This window comes from Coregonus lavaretus, assembly GCF_964263955.1.
Source record: "Coregonus lavaretus genome assembly, contig: HAP1_SCAFFOLD_836, whole genome shotgun sequence".
NCBI classification, from domain to species: domain Eukaryota; kingdom Metazoa; phylum Chordata; class Actinopteri; order Salmoniformes; family Salmonidae; genus Coregonus; species Coregonus lavaretus.
In genome coordinates this window covers 42,238-63,279 of record NW_028161537.1, presented here as the reverse complement: position 1 = coordinate 63,279, position 21,042 = coordinate 42,238, and the positions used below count along the sequence as shown (strand labels likewise).

At 42.0% G+C, this 21,042-nt stretch overlaps 1 protein-coding gene across 1 annotated transcript in view; it reads left to right on the top strand.

Annotated features, from left to right (window-relative positions):
- The window catches only part of LOC311120442 (delta-sarcoglycan-like), a 114,423-nt gene that overhangs the window by 54,326 nt on the left and 39,055 nt on the right, over window positions 1-21,042 (top strand). Inside the window, exons 4-5 of the mRNA XM_084195034.1 lie at window positions 4,836-4,923; window positions 5,568-5,687. Coding sequence (XP_084051160.1) covers window positions 4,836-4,923; window positions 5,568-5,687 — 208 coding nt within the window. The remainder of the gene's footprint in view (window positions 1-4,835; window positions 4,924-5,567; window positions 5,688-21,042) is intronic.

Below are 21,042 nucleotides of genomic sequence, written 5' to 3'. Positions count from 1 at the left end.
GCTAGGTTTTGGATATTTACTAGCCCATACCAGTGACAAACTTAGTTATGTTATCGACATATGGCAGTACACAAACAAAATCTAGCTCACTTATTTTGCTAGCTAGAAAAATTCATTCAGAAACAGAGGAAGAGGATAGCTAGTTAGAACAAGCTAACATTAGCTACTACCTCACAGCTACCAGTAGCGAACGCCAAGCAGCAAATGATTCAGGGCTGTAAATAGACTTTTTAACAAAATAATGTATTTCAAGTGACATTATTGATAAAACATTGTCATAAACAATTGAACAACTTTCTTACCTAAACTGACCCCCCTTGTTTGCACTTTGAAGCTGTCAAAATAGCACTTGAGATCCACTTTTCTGACCATCGTCTATGAGTGCTGTCAGGCAAATGTAGATTTCACATATTTACTTTTGGGTGAAGTAAAAAAGAAAGTTCCCACACATAAAGCCCTAAACCAATTATATCTATTTGTAGCTTATGTTGTCATGTGTAAAATTGGTGAGTGGACGGCAGTGATATTAAGGGTGAAACCATCAAAACTATGATTCTGAAATTAGAACGCTCCGGCTGGAAATGGTTTTAGTGGCAAGTAAAGTAACAGGGTTGACGATTTAATCTTAAATCAGCCATACATCCCCTTTTGTCATATGCAACAGGGAGGGGGAATTGAATGCAAGCTTCACATGTTTTTTATTTTTATTGTTTAATTTAACCTCTTAAGGATTTGACAATTTCTTTCAATTTTCGCCTGAAATGACACACACAAATCTAATTGCCTGTAGCTCAGGACCTGAAGAAAGGATATGTTTATTCTTGATACAATTTGAAAGGAAACACTTTGAAGTTTATGGAAATGTGAAATTAATGTAGGAGAATATAACACATTAGATCTGGTAAAAGATAATACAAACAAAAAAACATGCATTTTCTATTTATATTTTTTCTTCCATTATCTTTGAAATGCAAGAAAAAGGCCACAATATAATATTGCAGTTTAGGCGCAATTTAGATTTTGGCCACTAGATGGCAGCAGTGTGTCTGCAACGTTTCAGATGGATCCAGTGAAGCATTGCAATACTAGACAATTTTGTATAAAGTCTGCCCAAATGTTTACACACTCCCAGGAATGTCATACATCATGGATCATTAGCTTATACACTAACTTTCACACATCTAGATGGCCGGTTGTGGAGCCAGAGACAGCAGGGGTTCAAACTGTAGAACCCAGTTCCTACATTTGAATATAAAAATGGATTTTATCAAACAAAACTATGCTACATTTCATCTCTGGGACCATTAGGATGACAAATCAGAGCAAGATTACTGAATGTAAGTATATTATTTACCTTCAGAGGTGAATGTATCAAATCAGTTGCCGTGATACGTTTTTTGTTGTTGTGCACTCTCCTCAAACAATAGCATGGTCTTTTTTCACTGTAATAGCTACTGTAAATTGGACAGTACAGTTAGATTAACAAGAATTAAAGCTTTCTGCCCATATAAATCATGTCTATGTCCTGGAAAGTTTGCTGTTACTTACAACAGTCATGCTAATCACATTAGCGCATATTAGCTCAACCGTCCCTTAGACGGGACACCGATCCCGTAGAGGTTAAACATTTTTAGCTTGTCTATCTATGGGTAACAGGGTTGACGTGTTATGCTCGACCTGCTCAGTTTTCCAACACAAAACACCAGAAAATGGCCAAAAAGAGTAGACCAGCTCACCAGCTTTTACACTAGGGTTCAACTACAGTGGGGAGAACAAGTATTTGATACACTGCCGATTTTGCAGGTTTTCCTACTTACAAAGCATGTAGAGGTCTGTAATTTTTATCATAGGTACACTTCAACTGTGAGAGAAATCCAGAAAATCACATCGTATGATTTTTAAGTAATTAATTTGCATTTTATTGCATGACATAAGTATTTGATCACCTACCAACCATTAAGAATTCCGGCTCTCACAGACCTGTTCGTTTTTCTTTAAGAAGCACTCCTGTTCTCCACTCATTACCTGTATTAACTCTACCTGTTTGAACTCGTTACCTGTATAAAAGACACCTGTCCACACACTCAATCAAACAGACTCCAACCTCTCCACAATGGCCAAGACCAGAGAGCTGTGTAAGGACATCAGGGATAAAATTGTAGACCTGCACAAGGCTGGGATGGGATACAGGACAATAGGCAAGCAGCTTGGTGAGAAGGCAACAACTGTTGGCGCAATTATTCGAAAATGGAAGAAGTTCAAGATGACGGTCAATCACCTTCGGTCTGGGGCTCCATGCAAGATCTCACCTCGTGGGGCATCAATGATCATGAGGAAGGTGAGGGATCAGCCCAGAACTACACGGCAGGACCTGGTCAATGACCTGAACAGAGCTGGGACCACAGTCTCAAAGAAAACCATTAGTAACACACTACACCGTCATGGATTAAAATCCTGCAGCGCACGCAAGGTCCCCCTGCTCAAGCCAGCGCATGTCCAGGCCCATCTGAAGTTTGCCAATGACCATCTGGATGATCCAGAGGAGGAATGGGAGAAGGTCATGTGGTCTGATGAGACAAAAATATATAGCTTTTTGGTCTAAACTCCACTCGCCGTGTTTGGAGGAAGAAGAAGGATGAGTACAACCCCAAGAACACCATCCCAACTGTGAAGCATGGAGGTGGAAACATCATTCTTTGGGGATGCTTTTCTGCAAAGGGGACAGGACGACTGCACCATATTGAGGGGAGGATGGATGGGGCCATGTATCGCGAGATCTTGGCCAACAACCTCCTTCCCTCAGTAAGAGCATTGAAGATGGGTCATGGCTTGGTCTTCCAGCATGACAACGACCCGAAACACACAGCCAGGGCAACTAAGGAGTGGCTCCGTAAGAAGCATCTCAAGGTCCTGGAGTGGCCTAGCCAGTCTCCAGACCTGAACCCAATAGAAAATCTTTGGAGGGAGCTGAAAGTCCGTATTGCCCAGCGACAGCCCCGAAACCTGAAGGATCTGGAGAAGCTCTGTATGGAGGAGTGGGCCAAAATCCCTGCTGCAGTGTGTGCAAACCTGGTCAAGACCTACAGGAAACGTATGATCTCTGTAATTGCAAACAAAGGTTTCTGTACCAAATATTAAGTTCTGCTTTTCTGATGTATCAAATACTTATGTCATGCAATACAATGCAAATTAATTACTTAAAAATCATACAATGTGATTTTCTGGATTTTTGTTTTAGATTCCGTCTCTCACAGTTGAAGTGTACCTATGATAAAAATTACAGACCTCTACATGCTTTGTAAGTAGGAAAACCTGCAAAATCGGCAGTGTATCAAATACTTGTTCTCCCCACTGTATAAGATGTTCAGTGTTTCTTTCGAAAAAAAATATTTAAAAAGGAATAGTTTCACCATTTAAAACAAGAGTTCAGTTCACGTACCAGAGTTGACCTTAAAATGAGGGACAGGTATATATATTTTTTACCTTCAAATGAATCACTAATGACATTAAATAAATAACAATCACCAGAAATTACTTTGCCAGAGCAACCTGGCACTTTAGCAGGTCTTTATTCATATAAAAATCGGATTAATTAAATGTTCCATTTGGTCTACCGTAAAACTTAAATTAATAGCCCGGACGTTTATTTGCTTCAATCACTGTAACCGGCTCTTATTAGAGACAGGCTTCTATTTGATTCAGGCGTCTATTTCCTTAATTCACACAGCTTTTGCTCAATAACATTTGGAAAAGACTACCACACTGTTTATTGTGACCAGTATGAGCAGTATAAACATTATAATAACAAATCCTTCGCAGATCAGACTTGCAAAGACTAGCCTATCATGCACTCCCGATTTCATGCTTCAGCACCATTCTCTCACTCGTTGCGCCTCTTGTATCCACTGTAGTTGAGCCGACCATGTCAAACCACACTGCTGTCTCGTCCATGGCAATGATGTTGCTCTCCTTTATCTTATTTTTCAATCTTTGCGGTACTCACTGAAGTTCACTGGTAAACAATTCATTTAGACCCAGCGTTTATTTGCTGACATGTGTGCCGATGCCGGGCTATTAAAGGGGACAGGCGTTTAATTGAAGTTTTATGGCATATTAAAGGGCACTTCATTTAATAAAACAGGCTTTTAAAATGCAATATTTGTGCACAATTTCTACTTAAAATATCAAAGGGACGCAAAAGGCAGTCATTTCATGGAACAAACCATTAACAGTGACAAGAGGCAGCACAATCAGTGTGCAATAAAGCAGGTCCTAAGGATACATACCGTAGCAAGAGAAAGAGTCTGGGGGGCTAGAAATTCACTTCCATGAATTGCAGCAGAACAAGAACCATTCCTCCTTGTGCCAGTGGGGCCTAATATACTAAAAGAACAATATGACATTACCTCTTAATTCGAATCTCATTTGCTCAACCACATTGTTAAAGTGACGTATGTCAATTCAGGAATATAAATATTTTTCTTATTTACTATACTGCTTAGCTGAAAGGAACCTTGATAATCATGAAGGGCCATAAATTATCTCTAATATACATGAGATGCATTATCTCGACAGCTTTAAGCGCAACACAATGGCTGGCTGCTATCTTTAAATAAGAAGTTGACTGAGGCATGCAAGATTACTCTGGCACGTAAGACAGATCCAGGGTTCAGACGTGATTTGCATTCCAGATTGGCTCTTGACTCGTGGGCTAATGGAAATTATCTGTTAAACATACAGTCCTAGTTACACACTCACACTGAGCACTAGGGTCACTATCGGTGGGCTTGTGTTTGGTGGACTGCATTGTTTGTTTACCTGCTTTGTCTCCACAGGGCAGCCCACTGTTACTGCAATCCTCCAAAAATGTGTCCATCAATATCCTCAATGGGAAGAATCAGCTGGTCACACAACTTATTGCAGGTAATATCATGCAACACGACCGCAGACTGTCACACATCCATAGAAGGTGTTTCCTAATATGGACACCATACACAGCAATGAAAATCCATTGACTTGGATGAGAGTTCTCTTTTGTTCCAAACAGACATTTCGATCCATGAACAGCTACAGACAAACACTTCTCCCATGGTAAACTGCAGTGACATTTGCTTCTGGCTGTTGATTATCTTGCAAAGATGTTTAGTGGATCAGTGAGCAATAGGAATACGGTAAGCTAGAGACTCCACTCAAGACACAGCGAAGCATAATCAATTGTCTTCATGACGTGTCAGTCGCCCTCTGCTCAGATCGCTTGTTTCTCCCCACGACATGAAACCATTTCAGGATCATCCAAGTCAAGGAGTTGTTTTTCTCTGCTGTTTGTTGTACTATCAATAACAGTTTGTTTTGGTGTTGGGCTGTGTTTTTTCTATATTTTCTTATTTCCCCTTTCAGTAGTTGTGTTTTGATCTGCTTTACTTGGTCTTACTCTTGAAGTATTTGCCTGTAGTTATAGTTCAGTTATTGTCTCTTTGCATAAATACAAGCTGTCTTTCTTGGTTTTTCATATAGCAGCCACCTGTTAAACTTCACTGACTTTTCCTCACACCTTTTGTTCTGTCCAGGATCCAGTGGAGTGCATGCACGAGGGAAGATGTTGGAAGTGAAATCTAGCACAGGGAAGCTGTTGTTCTCTGCTGATGACCAGGAGGTGGTGGTGGGAGCAGAGAGGCTACGGGTGACAGGTATGTTACTGGACCAGACACTGCATCATACTCAAAAGTCTGCTAGCAAATTATTGAACTGGAGTTTTAAACTCGACTGCTCATACTGTTCAAGTGTTGAAGTCTGGTTCAGAGGCTTAATTGAGAGATCTTTAAGTGTGGTGATCTTTTGGATGATTAATAGCAGTGTAATCATTTTACCATTAATTTAAATTTAGCAGAAAATAGCTGCCATTTGACAGCTAGCCAACAATTGAATGAATAATCACCACAGACAAAATAATAATGGATAACTCACATTTAAAGAACAGCCTAACATAAATTAGACTGTAATACTTAAAAGACTGATTCTAAGTTTTCTATAAGGGACGATTAAGTGATTCTGTATTATTTAGATTTGAAGAAATCATCCAATTATGTTGAACAAGAACAGATTCAGTCACTTTTATGTTGTTTAAGATTGTTACAGTTTTTGAGTAAGGTAATAACAAGTATGTAGAACAACACAAAAATCCACTAATTTCAATAATTCATTCACATTCACAGAAAAAGGGTGAACATTTTAAGGTTGTTTTTGGTGCATTTGATCATCTCTGAACATCCCTTCCAAGGCTCACACTCAAGCCCTATATCAGCAATTACTCACAATCCTCATCTACATGTATTTCCCCCCCAGAGCTCCTCAGCCAGAGTTCATTACCCCATCCAACTCAGCTACATTTCGGTTGAATGCATTCAGTTGTGCAACTGACTAGGTATCCCCTTTCTCTTCCCTTCCCCTAAGCACATGGATGCAGAGAGAGAGGGAGGGAGGACTAGAGAGAGGGGGGGGGGGGGGGGGGGGGGGGGGGGGTGATGATTGTAGTGATGATTTTCCAGTTACTCCATTTATCTCTGGCCCTTTTTGATGGGGCTCCCAAGGGCCACAGGTTTCATCAAACGCCTTGGCAACCACAGTCGTCAGTCAAAAGGCCTTCTTAGTTCTAAATAGGCCTCTGTTGTACTAATAGTTTCTGTGCATACGTGTGGGCGGGCATGCAGGCATACAATATTTGTGTGTACATGCGTGCGTGCATGCGTATGTGTGTATGCGTGCGTGCATGTGTTTGTATGTGTGTGTGCGTGTGTGCATCCATGCGTGTCTGTCTGTGTCTACGTACTTGCTTGTGTGTGTGCAAGTGCGTGTCTGCGTGTGCTCCAAACCATGCCAAACAACAGCTGTATGAATCAATAAATATAGCCAATGATCTCAGAACTGGGAAAGCTGCTGCTGACCCCTCTCCCTCCATCATTCCGTCCATCAGGCAGGATGAAGTGAGGCCAGATTCCTATAAAACTGTCACATGTCATTACCAAATGAATGCTTTTGTCCAAACCAATAAAATACATAATTAAGCTGAGCATATAACTTTAATTGGCTCAACTGAGGTCATTGGAAATCTATGATAGAGCCTTCGCTGCCTTCATTAGGCATGTATTGCACCATCTACAGTAAACACTGATCCAGGAAGCCACAGGATCCAATGGGGAATAGGGGAGGTGTTTGGAATCATGCTAACTTTGCAATTTGGCGCTAGCTGTGATATGAAGGAAATCAAGATCTGTAAAAGCTAATCAACCCCCTGAAATTATATATATATTTTTTTCTCACAAGAGCGACAGGTGCTGCATCCAGAGAACATAACAAGTGACTTCGGGATAAGAATCTAGCCTTTGATTGATGGCAAAAGGAAAAATTATAATTTTGTCTGCGACTTAAATGTGGCTGTAAATTGGCTTTTAGAGGCAAATATTGAATGTAATTATTTTATTTGTGTGTGTCTCGCTTTGTAACACAAGGCTCAATCAGTGCTGCCAGGTAAAACTTGATTACAGTGTTCTGCAACTCGTTCAAGATGGTCTCCAAGATGAGTGATGCTATATAAAACCACAGTAGGCCTAGTGTAACTGTATTAATCTGAAAGCAATGAAGTGGAAATATAAAGCTTGACACTTGACACAAAAGTGAAATATTTCTGACAAGAGCGTTGGAGGAAGTGAGTTTGATTGTGATCCTTGTGATGCTGTGATGAGTGATTTCGAAGGAGTCAGGCGCAGGAGGGTATACTGTACGTCACTGAATAAGCCAGAAGCCAGAAGTACCATAACAGTTGTATACTGTACACGAGACCACACACTGTGCACTCTGGAGACCTTTAATCAAGACCGAGTGAGCTGTGGCCTAATGGCAGTGTACGTTGTATATACATTCTCGTGAGCCCGCCCAGTACAGTACAGGAGTGCCAGCAGCAGTCTACAGCGATCCTCCATCGTCTTCCCTAGGAAACCACACGTAATCAATTACACAGGAAAAACAATGGGAGAAAATAATGAATTAGCCTGGAATGCGAGGACACAATGGAGCACTCCTTTGTGGTAATTCAAATCTGCTTAGAACAGGGAATTCCAGATTTTGAATGGAGCATGCTCAATAGAGTATTCCCATATTCCCCTCATCCCTCTCTATCCCCCTGTCTCTCCCAGACCATAATTAGCAGGAGTCCACAGAATAATAACATTACCTGCTGCTGTTTTTTTGTTATAATTATAATTAAAGGCTCATTGATTAGCCTCAATTAAAGCCCATTGACTCACTGCAGTGGAGGATAATTTAAATTGAATCGCACACTTAATAATCACATCAGTACTCTGATGAGTGTAGGGAGGAGCCCGGAAACAGATATGGTATTAAAGGGATACTGCGAGATTCTGGCCGATGAACTCTCTCTGCATGCAGTATGAAAGAAGTTAGAGGTAGTTTCGCGAGCCAATGCTAACTAGCGTTAGTACAATGACTGGAAGTCTACAGGTACGCTAGGGTATGCAAAACTATCTCTAACTCCCTTCATACTGCACGAAGACATAACAATTGTATCCACAAGTTCATCTGATTCTGGGTAAGTAGAATATGGTTTAACTGCCAGAATCTTGCAGTATCCCTTTAATAGCTAGCCTGGTTTGGAGAAATTCTCACCACGTTATTAGCATTGCACAGATGATAATGTGGCAAACCAAATTTTAGATGCTACAAAGGCGGATGTCAATGTGGATTGAGAGAAGCAATGTGCAGAAAGTAGTCCCATCCGTTAGTGATGTGTCTTCACACATTAACCACATCACCCAGAGAGTAATCACTACGCCAGTCCAGATGCTTGATCTAACAGATGGGGCAGACAATGCCAACTCCATCATATTTTTACAATCCCTAGTCTGTAATATGACACCCGTGAGAGAAAATTTGAAATGGTTAATTTATATCAGTTTTATGAGGAGAGCATGATACAGATACAGATATCACCCTGTGGCCAAACAACCATAGCCTTTATTTTCCTCCTATCTACTGTATCTATCATGGTGGTCTTCAGACTTTCAGCTGTGATGTGTATTACAGTGCATGACTGCTGGAGAGCCACTTGACCTGACCTCAGTTTCCTCCACTTTCAGCCAGTATCTAATTACTGTATAGGGCTAGAGTCACGTCCACTCATGGTGGGTGGCTAGCTGGCAGTGCTGGTCCAGACTGTTGATGATGGGGTCACAACCCTAAAGCAGGAGGCCAGCGGTCCCCTCTACAGTAGACTGGTTGACCTGGTTAATTTGGGGTCACAGTCTTACAGTCCTGATGCTCTAGGTTGTTGTTAGAACCCACTGCTCTGTATCGGTGTCCAGTAGACCGCATGGGCTGCAGTGGTCTATAGCCTCAACGCCTTGTGCTTCCCAGGGTTCGGTACACCTTGTGTCTGCTGTAAGAAAAAGAGAGAGAGAGAAATAGAGTTTGAGAGAGAAAGGTAAAGAGGGAGAATATATAGATCATGAGAGAGAGAGAGAGAGAGAGAGAGAGAGAGAGAGAGAGAGAGAGAGAGAGAGAGAGAGAGAGAGAGAGAGAGAGAGAGAGAGAGAGAGAGAAATGGAAATGTGAAGTACTGTATATCCTTTCCTAGAAATAGTAATGGAAATATGACAGTAATGATAGCCTAACTTTATTTATGTTTCACCTTCTGCATTACCATCAACATTATAGCCAAGTCATTCCTGAATATGATGACATTCATCCATTTCACTTCATTCTCTTCCTCAGTTTATCCCCTCCCCCCCCCCCCCACCCCCAGCTCCAGCTTGCAGTAATAAGATCATTAAGAGCAGCCGGGGGTTACTGTGTGACGAGTGTCATACATTACATTTATTTAAGGCACGAGAGGGAGACTACATTTCACCGTTTGATCAGGTCTGAATGGGGAATGTGCTTTGCAAAGTGACCATTGGATTTCTGTCAGGTGACCATGCTAAGTGGACGATAAAGAATCCATAAAAGCCAGGGAGTTATATCCTCTGCTTCTCTGCACTCTGCTTTACCTGGGTCTCTTCCTAGGGCTTGGTTTCACGGTCCACATAAATCTAGCCCACCACTGGTCACAAAACTAGATTAGATTGTAACCGTGAAGTCAGTACAGTCTCAGGGTTTACAGCACTGAGTGTCTCTGACAAACAAGATGCGTTTGAGAGCCCGGCAGAGCCATTTGCAAAATCATGGAGGCATTGTTTGTGAACAGCGCCGGAAGAAGATGGCTGCCGTTTTACAGCCCTCTAACCAATTGTACTATTATGTCTGTTTTTCCGCGTTATTTGTAATTTATTTTGTACATAATGTTTCTGCCATCGTCTCTTATAACCAAAGAGAGCTTCTGGATATCAGGACAGCGATTACTCACCTCGCGTTGGACGAAGACTTTTTCTTCAACGAGGCGTTCGCGAAGGATATTCTACAGACACCCAACAAGGCCCAGATCCCCGTCATTCGCGTGAGGAAGAGACGGAGATATCGTGGACGCAGATCCGGGTGCCTTGTAAGGATCCGACGGCGAACGAGTAAACTGCCTCTCCCATCAATCCTATTAGCCAACGTTCAAGCTTTTGAGAATAAAATGGACGATTTAAGATTACGGTTATCCTACCAACGGGACATTAAAAACTGTAATATCTTATGTTTCACGGAGTCGTGGCTGAACGACAACAATGACAACATTCAGCTAGCAGGCTACACGCTACATCGGCAGGACAGAACGTCTGACTCTGGTAAGACAAGGGGCGGCGGTCTGTGTATATTTGTAAACAACAGCTGGTGCACAAAATCAAATACTAAGGAAGTCTCGAGGTTTTGCTCGCCTGAGGTAGAGTATCTTATGATAAGCTGTAGACCACACTATTTACCAAGAGAGTTTTCATCTATATTTTTCATAGCTGTCTATTTACCACCACAAACCAATGCTGGCATTAAGATTGCACTGAATGAGTTGTACAAGGCCATTAATCAACAGGAAAACGCTCATCCAGATACAGCGCTCCTAGTAGCCGGGGACTTTAATGCAGGGAAACTTAAATCCGTTCTACCTCATTTCTACCAGCATGTTAAATGTGCAACCAGAGGGGAAAAAACTGAAGCAGGAAGCACCAGTGATTCGGCTAATAAAAAAGTGGTCAGATGACGCAGATGCTAAGCTACAGGACTGTTTTGCTAGCACAGACTGGAACATGTTCCGGGATTCTTCAGACAGCATTGAGGAGTACACCACATCAGTCACTGGCTTCATCAATAAGTGCATCGATGATGTCGTCCCCACAGTGACCGTACGTACATACCCCAACCAGAAGCCATGGATTACAGGAAACATCCGCACTGAGCTAAAGGGTAGAGCTGCCGCTTTCAAGGAACGGGACTCTAACCCGGACGCTTATAAGAAATCCCGCTATGACCTCCGACGAACCATCAAACAGGCAAAGAGTCAATACAGGTCTAAGATTGAATCATACTACACTGGCTCTGACGCTCGTCGGATGTGGCAGGGCTTGAAAACTATTACAGACTACAAAGGGAAGCACAGCCGCGAGCTGCCCAGTGACACAAGCCTACCAGACGAGCTAAACCACTTCTATGCTCGCTTCGAGGCAAGCAACACTGAAGCATGCATGAGAGCACCAGCTGTTCCGGACGACTATGTGATCACGCTCTCCGTAGCCGATGTGAGTAAGACTTTTAAGCAGGTCAACATTCACAAGGCCGCAGGGCCAGACGGATTACCAGGACGTGTACTCCGAGCATGTGCTGACCAACTGGCAAGTGTCTTCACTGACATTTTCAACATGTCCCTGACTGAGTCTGTAATACCAACATGTTTCAAGCAGACCACCATAGTCCCCGTGCCCAAGAACTCTAAGATAACCTGCCTAAATGACTACTGACCCGTAGCACTGACGTCTGTAGCCATGAAGTGCTTTGAAAGACTGGTCATGGCTCACATCAACAGCATAATCCCAGAAACCCTAGACCCACTCCAATTTGCATACCGCCCCAACAGATCCACAGATGATGCAATCTCTATCGCACTCCACACTGCCCTTTCCCACCTGGACAAGAGGAACACCTACGTGAGAATGCTATTCATTGACTACAGCTCAGCATTCAACACCATAGTGCCCTCTAAGCTCATCACTAAGCTAAGGATCCTGGGACTAAACACCTCCCTCTGCAACTGGATCCTGGACTTCCTGACGGGCCGCCCCCAGGTGGTAAGGGTAGGTAACAACACATCTGCCACACTGATCCTCAACACGGGGGCCCCTCAGGGGTGCGTGCTCAGTCCCCTCCTGTACTCTCTGTTCACCCATGACTGCATGGCCAGGCACGACTCCAACACCATCATTAAGTTTGCCGACGACACAACAGTGGTAGGCCTGATCACCGACAACGATGAGACAGCCTATAGGGAGGAGGTCAGAGATCTGGCCGTGTGGTGCCAGGACAACAACCTCTCCCTCAACGTGACCAAGACAAAGGAGCTGATCGTGGACTACAGGAAAAAAAAGAGGACTGAGCACGCCCCCATTCTCATCGACGGGGCTGTAGTGGAACAGGTTGAGAGCTTCAAGTTCCTTGGTGTCCACATCACCAACGAACTATCATGGTCCAAACACACCAAGACAGTCGTGAAGAGGGCACGACAAAGCCTATTCCCCCTCAGGAGACTAAAAAGATTTGGCATGGGTCCTCAGATCCTCAAAAAATTCTACAGCTGCACCATCGAGAGTATCCTGACTGGTTGCATCACCGCCTGGTATGGCAACTGCTTGGCCTCTGACCGCAAGGCACTACAGAGGGTAGTGCGTACGGCCCAGTACATCACTGGGGCAAAGCTCCCTGCCATCCAGGACCTCTATACCAGGCGGTGTCAGAGGAAGGCCCTCAAAATTGTCAAAGACTCCAGCCACCCTAGTCATAGACTGTTCTCTCTGCTACCGCACGGCAAGCGGTACCGGAGTGCCAAGTCTAGGTCCAAAAGACTTCTCAACAGCTTCTACCCCCAAGCCATAAGACTCCTGAACAGCTAATCATGGCTACCCGGACTATTTGCACTGCCCCCCCACCCCATCCTTTTTACGCTGCTGCTACTCTGTTAAGTATTTATGCATAGTCACTTTAACTCTACCCACATGTACATATTACCTCAACTACCTCAACTAGCCGGTGCCCCCGCACATTGACTATGCAACGGTACCCCCCTGTATATATAGCCCCCCTACTGTCACTTTATTTTACTGTATATATAGCCTCCCTACTGTCACTTTATTTTACTTCTGCTCTTTTTTTCTCAACACTTTTTTGTTGTTGTTTTATTCTTACTTTTTTGTTTAAAATAAATGCACTGTTGGTTAAGGGCTGTAAGTAAGCATTTCACTGTAATGTCTGCACCTGTTGTATTCGGCGCATGTGACCAATAAAATTTGATTTGATTTGATTTGATTTGATTGTTTGCCTTTCAAATCTTGTTTATACAGAGCTTCAGAAAGTATTCACACCCCTTTACTTTTTCCACATTTTGTTGTGTAACAGCCTGAATTTAAAATGGATTACATTTAGATTGTGTGTCACTGATCAACCCACAATACACCACAATGTCAAAGTGTAATTATGTAAAATAAAATAATAAAGCTGAAATTTGAAAAGCTGAATTGTCTTGAGTCAATAAGTATTCAACCCCTTTGTTATCACAAGCCTAAATAACTTCAGGAGTAAAGATTTGCCTAACAAGTCAAGTTGCATGCAATAATGGTGTTCAACATGATTTTTGAATGACTACCCCATCTCTGTACCCCACACATTCAATTATCTGTAAGGTCCCTCAGTCGAGCAGTGAATTTCAAGCAAAGATTCAACGACAAAAACCAGGGAGGTTTTCCAATGCCTCGCAAAGGGTACCTATTGGTAGATGAGTAAAAAAAATAATTTAAAAAACAGACGATGAATATCACTTTGAGCATGGTGGAGTTATTAATTAAACTTTGGATGGTGTATCAATACACCCAGTCACTACCGCTCAAGGATTTCACCATTATTTGGTGATTTTAAGCCAGTTACAGAGTTAAATGGCTGTGATAGGAGATAGCTGAGGATGGATTAACAACATTGTAGTTACTCCATAATACTAACCTAAATGACAGAGTGAAAAATTAGGAAGCCTAAACAGAATAACAAATATTCTAAACCGTGCATCCTTTTTGCAATAAGGCACTAAAGCAATACTGCAAAAAATGTGGCAAAGAAATTAACTTTTTGTTCTGAATACAAAGCATTATATTTGGGGCAAATCCAACACAACACATCACTGAGTATCACTCTTCATATTTTCAAGCATGGTGGTGGCTGCATCATGTTATGGGTATGCTTGTCATCGGCAAGGACTAGGGAGGTTTTTAGGATAAAAAGAAAAGGAATAGAGCTAAGCACAGGCAAAGTCCTAGAAGAAAACCTGGTTCAGTCTGCTTTCCAACAGACACTGGGAGACAAACCCACGCTTCAACAGGACAATAAGGCCAAATATACACTGGAGTTACTTACCAAGACGACGTTGAATGTTCCTGAGTGGACTAATTACAGTTTTGACTTAAATCTGCTTCAAAATCTATGCCAAGACTTGAAAATGGCTGTCTAGCAATGATCAACAACCAACTTGACAGAGCTTGAAGAATTTTTAAAAGAATAATGGGCAAATATTGTAGAATCCAGGTATGCAAAGCTCTTAGAGACTTACCCAAAAAGACTCACAGCTTTAATCACTGCCAACACCCTTCACACCCTTCTAACATGTGTTGAGTCAGGGGGTTGAATACTTATGTAATCAAAATATATTAATGTTTTATTTTCTATTAATTAATTATTATTATTTTAGAATTTTTCTTCCACTTTGACATTACAGAGTACTTGTGTAGATCGTAGACCAAAAATTACAATTAAATCCATTTTAGTCCCACTTTGTAACACAACAAATTTGTGGAAAACATAAAAGGGTGTGAATAATTTCTGAAGGCACAGCACTGTATGTCTCTAGCACCCTAAGATCCGCATTACAGATGTATAATGTTTTTCTTCTCATTTTGAGGATATATAATTATTGTCAAGGATATGTGAGAGGGAGGATGGTCTAGGTGTTGACGTATACCTTGCTTCCACTGAAAATGGCATCTAACTGCATCCACCACTGATCCATAATAACTAATGGTATCTTGGAACATGGATGGCATTGGTAATGGACTAAAATGTAAGGCTGAGAATCTTTAGGTGACTTTTGCGGCAATATGAGATCGGTTTTCGATTTACAATGACTGTCCTCTTTTATATACTGTATATATGGCTCTCATTGGCTGGGTTTACACAGGCAGCCCAATTCTGATATTTTTTCCACTAATTTGTCATCTGACAAATCACACCAGATCTTTCACATCAGATATTTTTCAGAGCTGATCTGATTGGTCAAAAGACCAATTATTGAAAAAAAGATCAGAATTGGGCTGCCTGTCTAAATACAGCCAAAGTGCATTATATAGTACCACCCTAAACCAGCTTTTGTTTTATTGGAATTAAAGAGTAACCTTGGTATCAAGTCGTTTACAGTATACACAATAAGCATAGACAGACCAATGAGATATTGCTACTAACAGTTATCCAAACAGCGATGCCCATTCCTTTTTTCCTTTTACACTTTATTCTTGCGATGGGCCTGTTGTTCTAATGATTCCTCCGAAGGGCTGGTCAAGGACACGCACACACACACACCACACATACTGTACAAACACACACTCATCAGCGTGATATCACTCTTCCAGACTGAGGCTGCCCAGAGCGTGATTAACCACAAGGCACAGTGATGCGTTCCACAGCTCCATGTATGGCTCCATGCTACAGTAGCTGCTGGGGTGACAAATGGCCTGGTAGCAGAGGATGATGTTATCGGCCCCACTGACACTCTGTTCTCCCATCCCGGTCCATCTCCCTCTATACCAGGCGCCTGCTACGGGTGTGAGCACTGCAGTTTGTAGCTATAAACCGGATGACCAAATGACAGTAGAGTACTTGAAAGCCACTGTGAAATCATGTTGCAAATATACAATATACAAGTACACAGAAAAATAGAAAATCAATGCATACAGTAAATAGATAGCCTACAGTAGGCCTACATTTACTTGCAATTGTGCATAAAAAATAATCAGCTACAAAATAAATATGTTCTGGTGTATCAAACATCACTCTCACGCCATCCTTAAAATACTTTACTGCTTGATTTTACTAACAAACTATTTCCCCCTGTTTAATATCTACATGTTCTCAGTCCCTGTTGAGCCATGTTCTTGATGCAGTCCCACATGAAAAAAATGTTTTACTATTGAATACTACAGTACTTACTATTAAATACTATAGTAAACTGTAGAATACTATACTACACACTGTAGTATCCCTGTAGTACTTACTATAGAATGTTGTCGAATAATGTAGTATTTACTACAGTTTTTTTTCCCGGATAATACTGTATCCGAAAAAAACCTGTAGTAAATACTACAGTAAAGTCCGCAAAAACAATTCAATTTTTTTAACTATAGTAAATACTACACTATTTAATTTACATATACCCTGCCCATTCCCCTCCACCATATCGCAATTTGTCCACCCATAAATGAAAAACCTATGCCAACTATAGACCATATATTGTGTTCCCTACAGGTTATAGAAAAGAGCAGAAACTCTGAACTATCTGTTCAGACCCTCAGTCTTACATACCTACAGGTCATTGAAAATGTGCGATTTTAATGTTTCTCAAGTAGGTTTCCTGAAGGAGAAAGCCTCCACTTCTATGTCAAAGATAACAAAACAAAAACGCTATAGTAAATACTACAGTAATGTCCGCAAAACACTACAGTAAATACTACAGTATACTACAGTCCGCAAAAACACTACAGTAAATACTACAGTATACTACAATCTGCAAAAACACTACATTAATTACTATAGTATATACTAAAGTTATTTTACTACAGTAGTTATCCTATAGTTAACTGTAAATACTACAGTAAATACTACAGTATACTACAGTATTGACTGTAGTGTTTTTCCTTACTTTGGTCCTCAAGAACACTACAGTAAAGTCCGCAAAAACATTACAGTGAATTCTATAATCGTTATACCATAGTACACTATTTTTTTTAATCATGTGGGGTGTGCTCTTCTCCTCCCCACCGCTGTCACCATGCACCCATCCCACCCCTCTCTGATCTACTGCAACGAGGAGGATGATGCTAAATGTATTTCATTATAATCTGCAATCTAGTGTACTACTGAGGATCCCTGGAGCACTCTTCAACTGTACAAGAACCATCTCCCCCACACTTATGTAATTCTGCCACTAAATGGCACTGCACCCAAGGCAGATAGATAGTTCCAATTTTCCTGCATTCGGCCACCTGGAGTTTGCTCTCCCGGAGTACTGTGGCTGGATTCCTATTTATGGATGCTATGCTGCTCTGGTGTTTCCATTAATCGGAAATTAAATGAAATGTTATTTGTCACATGCGCTGATTACAACACGTGTAGACTTTACAGTGAAATGCTTACTTACAATCCCTTTCCCAACAATGCAGAGTTAAAAAGTAAGAACATTTGCAAATAAAATTAGAAAATAGTACAATAAATAACAATAACAAGGCTATATACAAATCTAATCTAATCTAATTGTATTTGTCACATGCTTCGTAAATCAACAGATGTAGACTAACAGTGAAATGCTTACTTATGGGCCCTTCCCAACAATGCAAAAAAAAGTATACGTTTGAAATAGTAGGAAAAAAAAATATTGACAAATAATAACACGAGGAATAAATAGAAAAATAATAACACAAGGAATAAATACACAATGAGTAACGAAAACTTGGCTATATACACGGGGTACCAGTACTGAGTCAATGTGCAGGGGTACGAGGTAATTGAGGTACATACACTATGTATACAAAAGTATGTGGACACCCCTTCAAATTAGTGGATTCGGCTAATTTAGCCACACCCGTTGCTGACAGGTGTCAAATATCTGCCCTGCTAGAGCTGCCCCGGTCAACTGTAAGTGCTGTTATTGTGAAGTGGAAAAGTCTAGGAGCAACAACGGCTCAGCCACGAAGTGGTAGGCCACACAAGCTCACAGAACAGGACCGCCGAATGCTGTACTCCCTGTTCACCCATGACTGCATGGCCAGGCTCGATTCCAACAACATCATTAAGTTTGCCAACGACACAACAGTGGTAGGCCTGATCACCGACAACGATGAGACAGCCTATAGGGAGGAGGTCAGAGACATGGCCGTGTGGTGCCAGGATAACAACCTCTCCCTTAATGTGACCAAGACAAAGGAGATGATTGTGGACTACAGGAAAAAAAAGAGGACTGAGCACGCCCCCATTCTCATCGACGGGGCTGTAGTGGAACAGGTTGAGAGCTTCAAGTTCCTTGGTGTCCACATCACCAACGAACTATCATGGTCCAATCACACCAAGATAGTCGTGAAGAGGGCACGACAAAGCCTATTCCCCCTCAGGAGACTGAAAAGATTTGGCATGGGTCCTCAGATCCTCAAAAAGTTATACAGCTGCACCATCGAGAGCATCCAGACTGGTTGCATCACCGCCTGGTATGGCAACTACTCTGCCTCCGACCACAAGGCACTACATAGGGTAGTGCGTACGGCCCAGTACATCACTGGGGCCAAGCTTCCTGCCATCGTGGACCTCTATACCAGGCGGTGTCAGAGGAAGACCCTCAAAATTGTCAAAGACTCCAGCCACCCTAGTCACAGACTGTTCTCTCTGCTACCGCACTGCAAGCGGTACCGGAGCGCCAAGTCTAGGTCCAAAAGGCTTCTTAACAGCTTCTACCCCCAAGCCATAAGACTCCTGAACAGCTAATTTTTGGCTACCCAGAGTACTTGCACTGCCCCCCCCCACCCCCACCCCATATTTTTACGCTGCTGCTACTCTGTTAATTATTTATGCATAGTCACTTTAACTCTACCCACATGTACATATTACCTCAACTAGCCTTTGCCCTCGCACATTGACTCTGCACCTGTACCCCCTGTATATAGCCTCCCTACTGTTATTTTATTTAACTTCTGCTCTTTTTTTCTCAACACTTTTTTGTTGTTGTTTTATTTGACTTTTTTATGAAAAAAATAAATGCATTTTTGGTTAAGGGCTGTAAGTAAGCATTTCACGGTAATGTCTACACTTGTTGTATTCGGAGCATGTGGCAAATACGATTTGATTTGATTTGAAGCGAGTTGCATGTAAAAATCGTCTGTCCTTGGTTGCAACACTCACTACCGAGTTCCAAACTGCCTCTGGAAGCAACGTCAGCACAATAACTGTTTGTCCATGGCCGAGCAGCCGCACACAAGCCTGAGATCACCATGCGCAACGCCAAGCATCGGCTGGAGTGGTGTAAAGCTCTCCGCCATTGGACTCTGGAGCAGTGGAAACGCGTTCTCTGGAGTGATGAATCACGCTTCACCATCTGCCAGTCCAACGGACGAATCTGGGTTCGGTGGATGCCAGGAGAACGCTACCTGCCTGAATGCATAGTGCCAACTGTAAAGTTTGGTGGAGGAGGAATAATGGTCTGGTGCTGTTTTTCATGGTTCGGGCTAGGCCCCTTTGTTCCAGTGAAGGGAAATCTTAACGCTAAAGCATACAATGACATTCTAGACGAGTCTGTGCTTTCAACTTTGTGGCAACAGTTTGGGGATGGCCCTTTCCTGTTTCAGCATGACAAATCCCCCGTGCACAAAGCGAGGTCCATACATAAATTGTTTGTCAAGATCAGTATAGAAGAACTTGACTGGCCTGCACAGAACCCTGACCTCAACCCCATCGAACACCTTGGAACACCGACTGCAAGCCAGGCCTAATCGCCTAACATCAGTGCCCGACCTCACCAATGCTCTTGTGGATGAATGGAAGCAAGTCCTTCCAGCAATGTTCCAACATCTAGTGGAAAGCCAGAAGAGTGGAGGCTGTTATAGCAGCAAAGGGGGGACCAACTCCATATTAATGCCCAATATTTTGGAATGAGTTGTTTGACAAGCAGGTGTCCACATACTTTTGGTCACGTAGTGTAGCTTAGTAGAAACCCCCTGGCTTAGACAGGGTTTAGAATGTTTAGTTCCAAAAATAAGGGGTTAAATACATGTAAAGATATATATGTTTCCCGAACGTTCTTATATTTGTCAGATATAGGACAGACACTTCAGAACAAACTTCCTTTTGATTTTTTTGGGGGACTATCAACTCTTATGGGTTAAAATCCCCAGCTACAATAAATGCGGCCTCAGGATATGCAGTCTCAGGAGCTGGCTAAAAGAATGTAATAGCCTACATAGATAAAAAGGGCATAATTGTTTTGCTGCTGCCAACTTGATCTTTTAATGGTGATAAAGATTTATTTCAAAGCAGTCTCACGAGCCAAACCCTTTATCAATAGTCTTGACTACTTGGCGAATGCATTGGGCATGACAAAAAAACAGCCTTCATTGAGAAAAGTGGAGGCTATGCTTGGTTTTTATCAAATGAAATGGGAGAAAAAAAACATTTATATTTCTCTCTTGTTCAATGTGCATATGGGCACAGTGTGTCACGGCTGGATAGGCTGCGCTTCCGTTGTCAAAATCCATGCCATAACCAACCACGTTACCGCTAAAACCAACTTTCTGTTGATCTCAAATATCCCCAACAGCGCATACTGAAATTAACACTTTGGCAAACCTCAGATATTACCTCCCAACTCAGCACAAGTAAGCTCATATAAGACAGGTAAATTACCAATCCTGGTGCTAGGGTTTCAAAATAGAAGAATGCCGGCTTTAACAGGTCGAATTGCAAACAAGCATACGTTTGACAAAATAGAGCCCTGTATCTTACAAGTTACCTTAGAAAAAAATCTGATGTACTGTACCAGTCAAAGGTTTGGACACA